The sequence below is a fragment of the Nematostella vectensis genome, chromosome 4 (assembly GCF_932526225.1).
Source record: "Nematostella vectensis chromosome 4, jaNemVect1.1, whole genome shotgun sequence".
Classification (NCBI taxonomy): Eukaryota; Metazoa; Cnidaria; class Anthozoa; order Actiniaria; family Edwardsiidae; genus Nematostella; species Nematostella vectensis.
This window is the reverse complement of record NC_064037.1, coordinates 4,884,082-4,897,773: the sequence shown is the minus strand read 5'-3', so window position 1 is coordinate 4,897,773 and position 13,692 is coordinate 4,884,082. Positions and strand designations below refer to the sequence as shown.

The 13,692-nt window shown below is 41.9% G+C and overlaps 3 protein-coding genes across 4 annotated transcripts; 2 read left to right on the top strand and 1 right to left on the bottom strand.

Annotated features, from left to right (window-relative positions):
- Window positions 1-39: 39 nt before the first annotated feature.
- On the top strand, window positions 40-3,882 carry LOC5512878 (MORN repeat-containing protein 3). The gene is made up of 5 exons (XM_001633183.3): window positions 40-298; window positions 717-868; window positions 1,107-1,266; window positions 1,492-1,676; window positions 3,496-3,882. The coding sequence occupies exons 1-5, from the start codon at window positions 154-156 to the stop codon at window positions 3,562-3,564; spliced, it is 711 nt and encodes a 236-aa protein (XP_001633233.2). The 5' UTR covers window positions 40-153; the 3' UTR covers window positions 3,565-3,882.
- A 334-nt stretch (window positions 3,883-4,216) lies between these two features.
- LOC5512891 (agmatinase, mitochondrial) lies at window positions 4,217-9,890 on the top strand. 2 transcript variants are annotated; one of them, XR_007307628.1, is made up of 6 exons: window positions 4,217-4,548; window positions 5,472-5,718; window positions 6,283-6,483; window positions 7,140-7,284; window positions 7,744-8,014; window positions 8,507-8,559. XR_007307628.1 is itself a non-coding variant. In XM_048726877.1 (6 exons), exons 1-6 carry the CDS (start codon window positions 4,253-4,255, stop codon window positions 8,606-8,608), a joined length of 1,086 nt encoding a protein of 361 aa, XP_048582834.1. In that variant the 5' UTR covers window positions 4,219-4,252; the 3' UTR covers window positions 8,609-9,890. The 2 variants fall into 2 exon arrangements, 1 of the variants encoding a protein (XP_048582834.1); XM_048726877.1 differs by having other exon boundaries at window positions 4,219-4,548; window positions 7,920-8,014; window positions 8,507-9,890.
- A 1,456-nt stretch (window positions 9,891-11,346) lies between these two features.
- On the bottom strand, window positions 11,347-13,238 carry LOC5512883 (calcium release-activated calcium channel protein 1). Its single transcript, XM_001633146.3, has 2 exons — window positions 13,080-13,238; window positions 11,347-12,003 (listed from the first exon to the last, which is right to left on the bottom strand). The coding sequence occupies exons 1-2, from the start codon at window positions 13,236-13,238 to the stop codon at window positions 11,500-11,502; spliced, it is 663 nt and encodes a 220-aa protein (XP_001633196.2). The 3' UTR covers window positions 11,347-11,499.
- Window positions 13,239-13,692: the final 454 nt, after the last annotated feature.

The window sequence follows — 13,692 nt, the reverse complement described above, 5'->3', positions numbered from 1 at the left end:
TTAAAATTCGTGGGCTCTTTCACTGCTTTGCATCCTAGGTATTTCTCCCATGTTGCTAAGTGACCATCCAGTCGCTGATTTCGAAGCCATGTTATGAACTTCTCGAATATCGAAGCAGAACACCTCGCTTCCTAGCTCGTGGAGTTTCAAAATATGCCAATAACTAAGCATCCGAAGACGAGAGAACCTCTGTGGAAGGAATGGGACTACAAAGCACAGAAGAAGGGTGTTCATCACACAGTTTACTCCGTGAACGGAGATCAATACACAGGCGAATGGAACGGTAACAAGAAGAACGGTGAGGGACGAATTTTAGAATCGTGGAGTGCAATGCCATTCATAATCTGATCTCTGTGGGTAATCACGGCTTCCTTAACTTTAAGGTTCTGTGGAAGGTACATATATAAATCCTAGTATATCCGATCCTAGTACACATGTTTGTTAATAGTTTCACACACGAAAGCTATACTTAAGTTACTGAACGATTCAGTCATACTTATAACTTTATTTACATCCAACCTCTACCAATACTAAGTCTTGTTACTCAAAGGCTGTATCAACAACGAAATATTAAAACCTCTACATAAATGAGGTAAAGGTTGTTTTCGTGATTTTTGGTTACACTCAAATTTACTGCATGATTTGCAAAATAAACCTCCCCTCTCCCTGTACATAAGGGCTATAAATTTCATTACATGGAGTTGCCTCTTTCCTAGGTAAGGGCACAATGCAGTGGAAAAAGAGTAAAGCCATTTATGATGGTGACTGGAAAGATGACAGAAGATGTGGATATGGGACATACAGCATCAAAGAAACAAGTGGAAACCGGAAGATCTACTCCGGTGGATGGAAAAACGACAAGAGACATGTAAGTTAGGGCTGGACACAGGATCTAAACGGAGCCATGGAGAAGCAAGGAGACAGAGCAGGAATTTCCTGACTTTTACACAGTGGAACCTTCATGTGCTGTTATACTGTATTAGGCATGAAATTGAAACACCATGCGCGTTTCTGTAATGCTACATTTAGTAAATACATTGGGCAAGCATCCACTTCTGTAGTAACCACTCAGTATTTCTCCAACAAAGGACTCCTTTTTTTTCCAGGGATATGGTACAAACTTCTACTCTCCAACAGAGTACTATGAGGGGGAGTGGTACGCCGATAAGCGCAGTGGATGGGGTCGGATGTACTATTCTGATGGTGCTGTATATGAAGGGGAGTGGTATGATGACAAGCAAAATGGCGAAGGAATGTTAAGACTTGGTAAGATTTACTGCTGGATGACCTATTGCCCCTTTTATAGTGCCTTCTAACATGGTTGTTCATGTTATGTGACAATCATGCTTTTATTGGGTCTTGCTTACAAGTAATTCTTTAGTGCTGTAACTGAAATTTATTCTTGAAGTGGAATAATTTCATTAATTGTAAATGAAAGAAGGAACCACAAACTACTTGTCACCCTAACTTTGCTGCTTTTTTGGTGTTTAGCAAATGAGAACAGATATGAGGGAGAGTGGAAGGATGGACTGAAGCATGGAAAAGGCATTTTTTATTTTCTGGACAAGGGGCAAAAATACACTGGTGTATGGGCACTAGATATACCTAAATGTGGTACCATGGAGGATTTTGGTCGTGAAAAGGCTCCTGAACCAACAACATATCCTATACCTGAGGTAATGTACTCTAACATCAGATAATGAAGGTACTCTGTATGTTAGATATGTCAGATCCAGTATGTTAGATATGTCAGATCCAGTATGTTAGATATGTCAGATCCAGTATGTTAGATATATCAGATCCAGTATGTTAGATATGTCAGATCCAGTATGTTAGATATGTCAGATCCAGTATGTTAGATATGTCAGATCCAGTATGTTAGATATGTCAGATCCAGTATGTTAGATATGTCAGATCCAGTATGTTAGATATGTCAGATCCAGTATGTTAGATATGTCAGATCCAGTATGTTAGATATGTCAGATCCAGTATGTTAGATATGTCAGATCCAGTATGTTAGATATTTCAGATCCAGTATGTTAGATATGTCAGATCCAGTATGTTAGATATGTCAGATCCCTAGGGGCAGCTGTAGCTGTAGGGGAGGGCTGAACGGGCCCTAGCCCCCCATTTTCATATTTTTGGCTAAAAAATAACAAGAAATATAAGGAAATCCACAGAATAACAATGAATCTGACCCCCCTTTTTTAAACCCTTGCTTAGCCCCCCCCCTCCCCTTTTCAAACTCCTGGTTCCCCAATCTTACTCCCTCTCCTGGCTGCTCCTGGTTATAAGCTGCTGGAGCGAGGTGTTCCTACAATTAGTTGCATCTCTAGGGTGATCGTGCACCCCTCTCAACAGGGGCGCATCTAGCTTTTCACTAAAGGGGGGGGGGGTTTGGTTCAGTGACAAAAGGGGGGGGGGGAAGGGTAATTTTTTGTTACATATGGCTTTCTGGCAGTCCAAAGGGGGGGTTTAAACCCCCTAAACCCTCCATGTAGATCCGCTGCTGCTCAAGTCAATGCCAAAAGTGGAGCAATACTTATTGAAGGATAGTCAAATAGTATCCTCTTTCAATATGATTCTACCTATGACAAGCACCCCCTCAGGAAACCCCTGGATGCACCTGTATATTTGCCTGCTTGTGAATCAGGATATTGCTTTCAATACAACAAAATGAACATAACACAAAAATAGTTGAATATGACAAGTTTAACCCATTGACTCCTGGCTTTTTTGGAGCTGAATTTACAAAAAACAGACTGAAAACAGATACCTCCTCCCCCCTATTCTGAGTTTTATACAGCACCTCAAAGTCAAACACAGCTGCACCTAGTCAGCGGTATCCAAGCTTTCCAACAGTGCTTTGCGGTCCCCACTTTTAATCCCTCGTCGTTGTGCTGAAGCCAGCACAAGTTGATGGTTGCTTGTATTTTTCATCAAAAATACAGCTATGAGCATATTAGGAGAGTGTCTCAGGACATCATGAAGTCTTTTGGGGCATAATTGAGTGCTTTGCTTATGGATATTTGCAAGCAAAGGTGGATTCATGATTATTTTTTCTTGTTTGGCTTTGCCCGGATGAGAAAATAATTTTCTAATGAATCACCACAGCTCTCCTAAATGCTGTCTTTTCTGAAACCAAATTGATTCCAAAATTGTTTACACTGCTATTCTGGGTCTGTATGACCTGGAATTGATTTGTTTGGCTTTGGGGTGAAAAGACTTATAAAAAAAACATCTGACTTTGGGGAGAGGAGTGTTGACTGGCCCTCCCCTCGTGAATTTTCCCCTGGATCTCCCAGAATGCTTTGCAATACGTAAAGATATTTATTTTTCCCTTAGACTGATGCCTGAGTATCTTCATCTTGTTGTGTTTATTTTGAATTTATGAATTTTTTGGGTTGTGGGTACTTCCCAAAGCCGGTACAGGCCGGTTGAGGGGTCAATGTGTTTAACCATTAATAAATACCAATTGTTTATTAATATTTTCAGTGTACATTAGAAGATGCCAAAGGTGTATTAAAAGAAGCTGAAGACACTTTTCTGGATGAGCCACAATGATAAACTGCAGAGAAGCGAAATGACATATTTTAGTCTTATTTTATATCTATTATGGATAACCAGATTGTATATAGGAAAAAAGATTGCAAAATGCTTTCGATGATGCTAGGCATTCCAACATTTCTGAAATTCATTCTATCAATACCAGCTGACGTTTGGGCGAAAGTTTTACAATATAAATATAAGGACAGCCGAAAATTTTGAATTTTGATGGTAGGTTTTTAATTGTCATTTATCAGCCCTTTTAAATGTATTTTACATCTCATTGTAAATAATATCTTTTTTTTAGAAAATAAAATTTGAAAGTCTAAAAATAAACATTTCCCATGGTTATTTTAAGGATATGAAATCATCCCCAGACTCGCAAGTGCCCTGCGAGCCTATTAATTGAGACACAAGAACCGGGCAGATGACCTATGGGGATGCACAGGGTATCATCCCTCCTCCAAAATTGCATCAACTTGACTTGGGCAACTGGCATAAATGCACTTGCGCAATCAAACTTCGTTAGGGCACATGCAAAAAATCTAATATTTTGCGGTGTATGTTTTTTTGTTTGTTTCTTTATAATTATTTTTTATTCAACTACGCGCTTGAAGAGATTGAGGGTTTTCCTAAAGATCCCACAATGACTGCACTGATGCGTTACATCACTGTGTCACACAACACTTGACAAACTTCACTAGACATGACTATGACAACCTTGCAAATCGTGGTCAAAACTCCGCGTGTAGTTAAAACGCTACACACCAGGCTACAACGATTTATACTACATGGCCCTGTGCAGCTTAGAATAAGAACTTTTGCCACGTGTCAAAATTACAAGAAAGAATTCAATGTACCTCTTCTACCAGATGAAATGGTTCGCCCTGGCGGGATTTGCACTATGATGAGGCTGCCTTATCAAAAGAGTGCAGACGGCTTAGATGCATGTTTCATCGGCATTCCTTCTGATGCTGGTGCATCAAATAGACCAGGAGCGAGGTATGAAGCGAAAGTCGTGATGCTTGATAGCTGAAACTCAATACAGAACCCTCGGCACAGTGAACAAATGTTTAGCCAAGAAGTTATTTTTACGAACCGGGTCAACAGTAGCGGATCTAGGGGGATGGTTAAGGGGGTTTAAACCCCCTATTTGGGTTGATAGACAGCCACATGTAACAAAACAAAATTACCCCCCTTCCCCTTTGTCACTGAGTCGAACCCCTTCCCCCCCCCCCCCCCCCCCTTCCTTTTAGCGAAAAGCTAGATCCACCACTGGTGAAAGCACGCTTTAGCGTGACACCCTGAGAACAGCATAGCGTGACACGCAGAAAGCTGCAAAGCGTGACGCAGGGGACTGGAGAGTTGAGATGAAGTAAATACTAGGGTCTCTCTTTGAGTGCGAACACAGCCTAGCCTAGAGTAAAATACTAAGGGTGTAGATCGTCTCATTATCACCATCTTTTTATCTCCAAAACCGTATAGCAACAGTCATTAAAATAATCATCATCACCGTTAACCTCTATCATCATTGTCATCTGATCATCTTCGTAATCCTTACAACCAACATAACCAACGTTTCAATTGTCATCATCATCATCATTTTCACGTGACCAGAATCCTGAGTAGCAGAGCCAATTATACTAGTTGGGCTTCATGATAGATAATTGAAAGGGAGGGGGAGGGGATAGGATAAACAGACACAAATTAAAAACAACTAGTTGCTGTATCACTTCAACTTGCATTACTTACTGTTGATATTTAATAATAATTAATTACATTTATATTGCACAACTATCAATATAAAATTGTCAACTGCACGAAACACCCCCCCCCCCCCCCCCCTCTGTATCACGAGTTTATTTACAGTAATGAAATCCCTTTCTTCATTGTGCATTAAAAGATGCTCTCATCAAATCAACTAGGTTCGGACCGCGTCAGATCCGTGTCGAATCCAGTCTTATCAGACCCTACAACCCGGCGACCGGCGCGGCGCCCTTCAAATCTCTTATGGTTGCCGATATCGGAGATATACAAGTCAACCCGTACAACCTCAGGGCGACAGTGGACCTGATCCATGACAAGATTGCACAGACAGTTGGCCATGGCTGCCGTCCAATCGCTCTTGGTGGGGACCATAGCATTTCATACCCAATACTGAAGGCAATAAGTGTAAGTGTCAAATGTAATATCCAATACTGAAGGCAATAAGTGTAAGAGTCAAGTATAATACCAAATGCTGAAGGCAATAAGTGTAAAAGTCAAGTGTAATACCCAATACTGAAAGCAATAAGTGTAAGAGTCAAGTATAATATCCAATACTGAAGGCAATAAGTGTAAAAGAGTCTCTTAGACAATTCCTATTCTTAGTTATATGTTTTTTGCGGAATTTGCTATCCCGGCGATTTGGAAATGCAATCCCTGAAGATCAACAGTTAACAGAACATTTCTTTGCCACACAAACCGAATCTCTTAACCAATCCCAAGCCTTTGATGTCAGGAGACAAGACTTTTATCTGGATGAGCATATTTTTATTGGTTCCAGGTTTACTTATTAATCCTCCGTGAGAAACTTGAACATTCTGCACGAATCTTTCCTGCTCTTTTGGTCATACGCCTCCTTTTTTATAAAAATGTATCATAAAGTTCCAACCGCTAGCGTGACCCCTTTGCACAGACAGCATGTGCAGCGGAAGGAGTATCTCCCCTTTAACCAAGTGTCTTATACACTCAAAGGCTAAGCACGGTCCGGTCGGTATGGTCCATGTGGACGCACACACGGACACAGCGACCGGAGCCAACAACGTCAAGATCTTTCACGGCAGCCCCTTCTATTGGGCGGTAGAGGAAGGTTTACTCGACCCCAGGCGTGTCGTCCAGATTGGGCTGCGCGGGCCATGGTACGACGAAGCTGAATATGACTGGGCTACGGACAAGGTAGAGCCATATCTCACTACTAATATATAGTAAACACAGCTCATGGTTTATAGTAAGCTTTAGGGTCTGAAAAGGAGACTCGGCTCCTGGTTCCCACACATAGGCATCCCTAAAATATTAAAATTGTTCTTTTTGATAAGTCGTAAGTATGTTTTTGGAGTTTTTTGTATCGAGTACGCTGAGTTTTTGGTGAAGGGGAGGCGGATTCAAAGCAATGGATATGGATTTCTAGAGGGGTTGTGGATGTGGGTAATTTCATAGATAAAGGTTCGAATAGTAGATTTCCAGAGAGATAATAGCCGAGTCAAGCTGTGTGTTGGATTTCATGTTGGTCAGAAAGGGACTTGCAAGACAGGCCTGTAGCCAGGTGGGAGGGGGGGGGGGGGGTTCGGAAGAACCACCCCACACGACTTGAAAGTCCGCCCTGATAAAGGAAAATTGAGTACCACTGCAAGCTAGGACGAGCTACCTGAGAGAAAATGGCCCGCTAAATGGATAAACGACACCCCCCGTTCAAAATCTTGGCTAGGACGAGCTATCTAAGAGACAATGGCCCGCTAAATGGGTAAACGACACCCCCCGTTCAAAATCCTGGCTACGGGCCTGCTACATGTGGAGGTGAGTGTTAAACGAAGAAACTCTTTTCTTGGTCGCAGGGATTTCGTCTTGTATTTGCCAAAGATTGTTGGCATAAGTGCCTGGATCCGCTGATGGGCGAAGTGCGGGCTCAGATGGGTGATGGTCCCGTATACATAAGTTTTGATATCGATGGATTGGACCCCGTGTACGCGCCAGGGACTGGTGAGAGTATTTCCTCATAAATATACTATACCCCGCACATTTGATTTACTCAAAATGACAAATCCGCAGGGATGGTCTCTACCGACACGCACCCGTTCTATTAACAGGATTTAAAGAAGCGACAGGAAAAACCAATCATCTATCATGTCCAACATCTTCACTCGCGCATAACCTGGGACATAAGGAGAAAATCGGTCGTAATCGATCATTATTTCAATACATCACCAAGTCACAAACTTTTCTAGCTTGACTTGTGTGCTAGCTCGCTATGATAGAGACGTGTTTTCGGTGCACCCATAAGGTAGCAGGACTGACCACGTATTATATCACGTGTTGATCGCGTGTTCTAGGTACACCCATAGGGTAGCAGGACTGACCTAGCGCTATCACGTGTTGACCACGTGTTTTCGGCGTACATCCAAGGGAGAAGGACTGACCACAAGCTATCACGTGTTATAGGTACACCCATATGGTAGAAAGGACTGACCACGCGTTATCACGTGTTGACCACGTGTTTTCGGCGTACACCCAAGGCAGAAGGACTGACCACACGCTATCACGTGTTGATCACGTGTTATAGGTACACCCATAAGGTAGGAAGGACTGACCACGCGTTAATTGATCACGTGTTCTAGGTACACCTGAGGTAGCGGGATTGACCAGTATTCAAGCGATGGAAATCGTGCGTGGTTGCCGCGGATTGGACATCGTCGGTTGTGACTTAGTAGAGGTGAATACCAGAGCTGTAGTAGGCTTCGAAATATCGGGAAGGGGAGCTAGATAAAAAAACATTAAGAAAATATTGGAGATACAGCCGCACCCCCACCTTCCCTATAATTCTTAAAAATATTGGGGAGGGGCGTGTCTTTATTGCCCTTCCCCCTGCATTAAGCTGGGCATACAGTGCCAACTTCAGCCAGCATTTGCTATACGCTCGGTTGACTGCAAGACAAAGAGAATTTAACGAAGTACTCCTCGTCGCAGTGTTAACTAGTCCAGCATTGCTGCACTAGTAAATGCTATATATCTTGACCAGCAATACGTACAGGACTTCGCAACCTTCTAAGAAATGTCAATTTTTTTTTCTATAGCGCTTGATTACAAAGTCTCTTAAAGTCTGGACATTTATTAATCCGACGGAGAGGTTTCAGGACCGCGCTTACAAAACATAACCATTTACATTTAACTGTTAAAGGAGTTTGCCTCATGAATGCCTTTACAGGTGTCACCCCCGTATGACGCGTCTGGTATGACTGCGCTACTCGCCGCGAACATACTCTTTGAGATGCTGTGCGTTCTACCTGGTGTGAAGTACATGAAATAGTTGAGTCTGCACGAGACTTAAGAGGAAGTAATATCAAGTAAAACGCTAGGGCGTTGCTAGGGTGGCCGTAGTGGTGCGCGCACCTCCTCTCGACCACCGAAGGGGTTTTTTCTTGTTATAGAATCGCCTTATCTGAGACTTGACACTAAGATAAGTTAAGCTAAGAATTAGCACCTCCCCCCCCCCTCCTACCAAGGCAATATCTTCGATAAGAGATTGTAAGCTCAAACCCGTCAGCCTCGCAAGAAAAGTAAGAAGTGCAGTAAGAAGTGTAACTAACCCTCTCTGTAATTTGGCCTATATCAATGAAAGATCAGGAAAAACTGGTCTCTGATTTGATGCAGCATTTAAATAGTTGCCCTTATTTATATTTTGAATTTGAGTTGAAAAACCTAAGATAAAAAGTGCTTGACACTAAAAGCGAATGAAGTATTTCCGGTATGTTGCGAAAACATCAAAAGAAGGGTCATTATTTAATGGGTGGGGGGGGGGGGGATGTGGGCTGCTATGTTTGGGTGGAGGGTTGCGATTTTTTGAGCGTCGATTAGGGGGAGGGCCGAACCTCCTAAAAGTCTGGAATTTCCATTTTTTTTTCTTGGGAGAACCCCAAACCTTCTACAAAATAGGTAAATGAATGTGATGCGCCTTATTCTGCTTGCACTTTCATGCGTTTCGCTGGGAGTTGAAAACCATTTTCCCTAATAGTTTAGTGAATTTGCGGATTTCAATGCCCCCCCTACTAACTTTTCAGATTGGTGGTATAAAAATAAGATTTCTGCAGTTGAGAAGGAGATAATGATACTATTTTCCATTTAGGTTTTAACAATAATGAGCATTTCATATATTTTAAAATAGCAAAATTTTCACGGGGGAGCATGCCGCTAGACCCCCCTATACAATAGTATTTACACCCCTGAAAAATGGTGGTTTAAAGGCCAGCTCCGCCGTCCCTTCATGGGTATGCTTAAGTCATCCATCCCCCTCCCTCAAACACAACCATTTGGCGTGAGGAGGAAGGGGCAGTGCATGTCTTCCCACAATTTGAATTTAAAACAGCGACATCCAGGCCATTGTCGGTTAACAAATATAAAGCATATATTTATATGCTTCCCCTTTCTTTGTTTGTACTACACAGATTGCTCGTTATTACAATTATGGGTTTATTACATTGGCGGCCTCTACTCTCATACGGTCATGTAATTTTTTGGTGCTCCTGGAAGAACGTGCCGTACGTAGGGAATCTCACAACTAGAGTATAATTTCAATAAACTAACCAATACGATTTTAGCTGTTTTTGGTTCTGGGGGAGGGCCTTAACTTTTAGTTTCCTTTTTTGGGGGAGGGTCACCATTTTTGTGCTTTAGATTGGCGGAAGGTCGAAATTTTGAACCAGAAAAAAGTCCAATTTAGCTTCCCTCCCCCCCTTTCCCTAAGTATAACATTCAAACGATGCGAGAGCGCGCGTGCATCCTTATGCTGCTTGATACCGTGTCACAGGTTATATACTTTGTAAGTCTATTTTCAAGTTACACTCGCCTTTTTTATCATACCTTTTTAATTAAGAAAGTTTTGAGGGTCTCTCTTTAATGGTGTTCCACTGTTATATAGAATTTACAGTATACCAGGACAAACCAGCAAACACAATTAAGTCTACACCATAAATACTACAGCCAGACAAAAGGATTTTAAGATATAAACTTTTATTCACTGGTATGCTGTATTATTGGAACAATCATCAAGTTGGTTTCCGAAAAAAAGTGGACGAAAGGGGGAAGGGGGGGGGGGGGTTGAGTTCGCTCATAAAAATCTGACCACCCCCGAAAAAACAAAAAGGGATTTTTTTTTATGCCTTTGCAGTATCTTGTCGGATTTGGCTACATAACAGAGTGATCTAGCTTATGCTTTATAGTTTTGTCTACAAATAGCGGCTCCTATTGAGAACCGAAAGTGGACCTTCGGCCGTTGTGTTGGGCCTGCTAATTTGGCACCCATGCTGTAAGTTTTCCCTAAAGCCTGGCGCACACGGTGAGAAAAATTTCAGGCGTGCACTTTGCTAACTGCCTCGCGAGGCCAAAGACACAGTTCAAGCAGGAGATAATTTTGCCTCAGTTGCTCGCGAGACGTAATTTCGTTCGATCGACGTCCACACACTATGAGACTTTATTTGCTAATTTATCTGCTAAAGATTGTCCCTAAGAAAAGCCTTCTTCTCTATCTGCTTTGGGGCGGTTATTACTTCTCACCCAGGCAATGAAAAACTACCCAGCAACTTGCACTTGAAACAACCCTGCTAATCCCTAGGATTCCCATAAAACAGGGTAGGTGATCGTCAGTAGAAACAGTCGTAACCCTAAACGAAAGCACTTTGTCTAAAAAAATTCAACTTCTTATCGAAAATGAGCACTCAAACCTTTTTTTAGATCGTGCTCATTTCAACATAGTTCAGCTTTTTTTTTCTTGTTCCTGAGCATGAAAGATATACACGTGCGCGACTAAGAACACCTCCAGCACTTTTTGCGATAGAAACAAGTCAAATACGGATTTTTTTTTTTTTTCAATATTATCATTGTTTCAATTGTCAGCCCACGCACTTCTCGACATGCTCCGCGGTCGATGGAACACTTGTAACACTTGTAATGTTCACGTCAAAAAAAGCACACATATCCTCTCAGAAAAGTTCGTCCACTGCCCCAGGATTAGGTGTGATTGAAGCAAACTCTAAGAGAATTGAAAACAAACAAAGTTCTTGAATTTCATTATGGTCCATAAGAACATACATAAGGACATTGCTTAATTGAAACCAAATCGATCGTGCTTTGATGAAGGGAAACACAATCTACTTCCTGACACCCCCTAGGACTACAGATTACTAAAATAAAGAAATCCAAAGTCTAAACTGCTTGATTGTGTGCAGTGTTGGGAGCACTTGAAGACTCTAACTGGCTTGCAATCTGCTGTAGTTCTTCTATCCCTTGATAAAACCGCTCATAACGATGCTGCGCCAAAGAACGGTAAAAATGAACGGCAAATACAACAAAGAGTACACACACTGGTAGAAGTACAGCAGAAGAAGCAATGGCAGCTGCTATACTGTACTTATAAAACTTCACCCAGGAGAGGATTCCAATCTCACCAAGGAATAAAAGTGTCCCAAGACCAGTTGAGAAAATCCATGCTAGTTCAACATACAAGTGCATTTTCTCATGAGGTGAGTCATGAACCATCAGTCCAGAGCTCTGATGAGTGTTGGCCACACTTTCGATGTTTGGGAGTATACACACCGATATCATGAGTGCGAAGACATGAACGGATATAAGAATGGTTGTCATGACGCTGAAGGCTATAAGGAGGCCACCAGGTATCCCTTCCTCTAGCTGAATCTCAACCATGGCAATCTTAACAGCAAAAAAGAACAAAGAATTGTTAAAAGGGCTATGACAGTCTGTGAGGATTACTTAACCATCCATATTAGTTTCCCCTTTTAAAAAAAAACACAGGAATAATTTGAAACATAGGTGGGAGCATCCTTCTTTTTCCTCTAGAGAGGGAATTGTGCAATGGATGCAAGACAGAATATGGTACCTATGGTAAACAGGTCTGACACCATAGCTCTTGAAATAAAATGTGAAAAAAAGAGACTGGACCTGTCTCATCCCTCCCCCAAAAAAGGCTGTAGCTAGGGGGTAGGGTTGCCCCCCCTCCCAAAGGAAATGACACTCCCCCTGATTGGATGGCTGTCTCTGCCCCCTGAGTAAAAAATATAGCTAGAATTGTTGCAGAAGGTAGAAGGTTGTTCAACTTTTCGCAACAAAACTTGTGAATGTTGCGTGCATTACAACAAATCTTCAAGCCACATCTCTGAGCCTTGTGACTAGATGTATGCTACATTAGCATAATTTAGCATAAAGTAGAATCGAAGATGAGTGTGCATGCCTGGGCTAGCCCCTGCATTGACCGGGGCCCCCCAGCTTACCAAGCTGTGGCGCCTTTGCATCTCTAGGGGTTCTGCAAGCTCAACAAAGGGGATTCTGGCTGCTTGAGTCCCCCTCCCACCACTCCCTTATATGTAGCTTATCATCTAGGTAAGTATATTCCACCGAAAGGTGTGACAGGTATCCCCCCCGGGGGAGGGGGGGATTGGGTGATTATGTTGCTCGTATTACTGTTCTAAATTTCTATGCTAATAGCCAAGGTAAATTTCTATTTATGAATGCAAAAGCTGAAGCAAGTATAAATTACAACGAATGCAGGCTATAATTGAACAATTATGCTATTTAAAAAAGCCAAATTGTCTATAAAAATGCAGAATTATAGAGATCGTACGAAAGATTGCGTAAATATTGTATTGTTTTGACAGCTTGGATCAAACACGAGCTAAACCAATCTTTGACACTACAACAAAGAAAACCCACAAAGATTTTACTTGAAAATAACCACTTTAGTAGATTTTTTAGCCACAGATTAGACTTACCATAGCAAATCCAGACATAAGAGCCGAAGTTCTGCTTGATGCTTTCAGCTTTCCTCTTGTCAACAACAAACGCCTCCAGGAGAGCGTAAGAGCGTCGGGCGAATTTTCCGGGTCGGCGGTGTTTTTTAAAATTCCATCCATCTTTACTTCTAGATTCATTATCAGGAATTTTTATAGACTCTACTTTGGCTGGTTAAGCGGCTCTTTGTGTATTGGAGAAGCGTTTTAGGAGGTAGTTAGACTTTATAATTACAGATCAGTCAGCGTCCCCTCGCCGCCATCTTGTATTTTGGTGATGAGTTTTTCGCGTTACAAGGCATCGATTGTGTGACGGAACCGGAAACAACCTTGCTTCTTGCATCTAAAACAAACAACACAGTGAATATTCCAGAGCATGGACGATTTATGCATTCATAATCATAATTAGCAAGCAATTTCAAACAAAACAACATGAAAAGCCATTCAAAGCATTGAAAGCCTGAAACCGCTATCAAAAGAACAATAACAATAGACTAATTCTCTGTGCTATCAATTCCGACGCTGGCAAGGAAACAAGCGAAGTGGAAAGAGTTATACAACGTAGATAGAAGAGGTCCAGAAAACGTGCGCATTG

Bases quoted from the DNA above. Each gene is read 5' to 3' on its own strand.
- LOC5512878 (XM_001633183.3), top strand. From the start codon at position 154: ATGCCAATAACTAAGCATCCGAAGACGAGAGAACCTCTGTGGAAGGAA. The intron at 299-716 runs GTGAGGGACGAA...CCTCTTTCCTAG, and splicing joins GAACGGTAACAAGAAGAACG to GTAAGGGCACAATGCAGTGG. The intron at 1,677-3,495 runs GTAATGTACTCT...TAATATTTTCAG, and splicing joins CAACATATCCTATACCTGAG to TGTACATTAGAAGATGCCAA.
- LOC5512891 (XM_048726877.1), top strand. From the start codon at position 4,253: ATGACTATGACAACCTTGCAAATCGTGGTCAAAACTCCGCGTGTAGTT. The intron at 4,549-5,471 runs GTATGAAGCGAA...CAAATCAACTAG, and splicing joins TCAAATAGACCAGGAGCGAG to GTTCGGACCGCGTCAGATCC. The intron at 5,719-6,282 runs GTAAGTGTCAAA...ATACACTCAAAG, and splicing joins CAATACTGAAGGCAATAAGT to GCTAAGCACGGTCCGGTCGG.
- LOC5512883 (XM_001633146.3), bottom strand. From the start codon at position 13,238: ATGAATCTAGAAGTAAAGATGGATGGAATTTTAAAAAACACCGCCGAC. The intron at 12,004-13,079 runs GTAAGTCTAATC...TTTGCTGTTAAG, and splicing joins TTATGTCTGGATTTGCTATG to ATTGCCATGGTTGAGATTCA.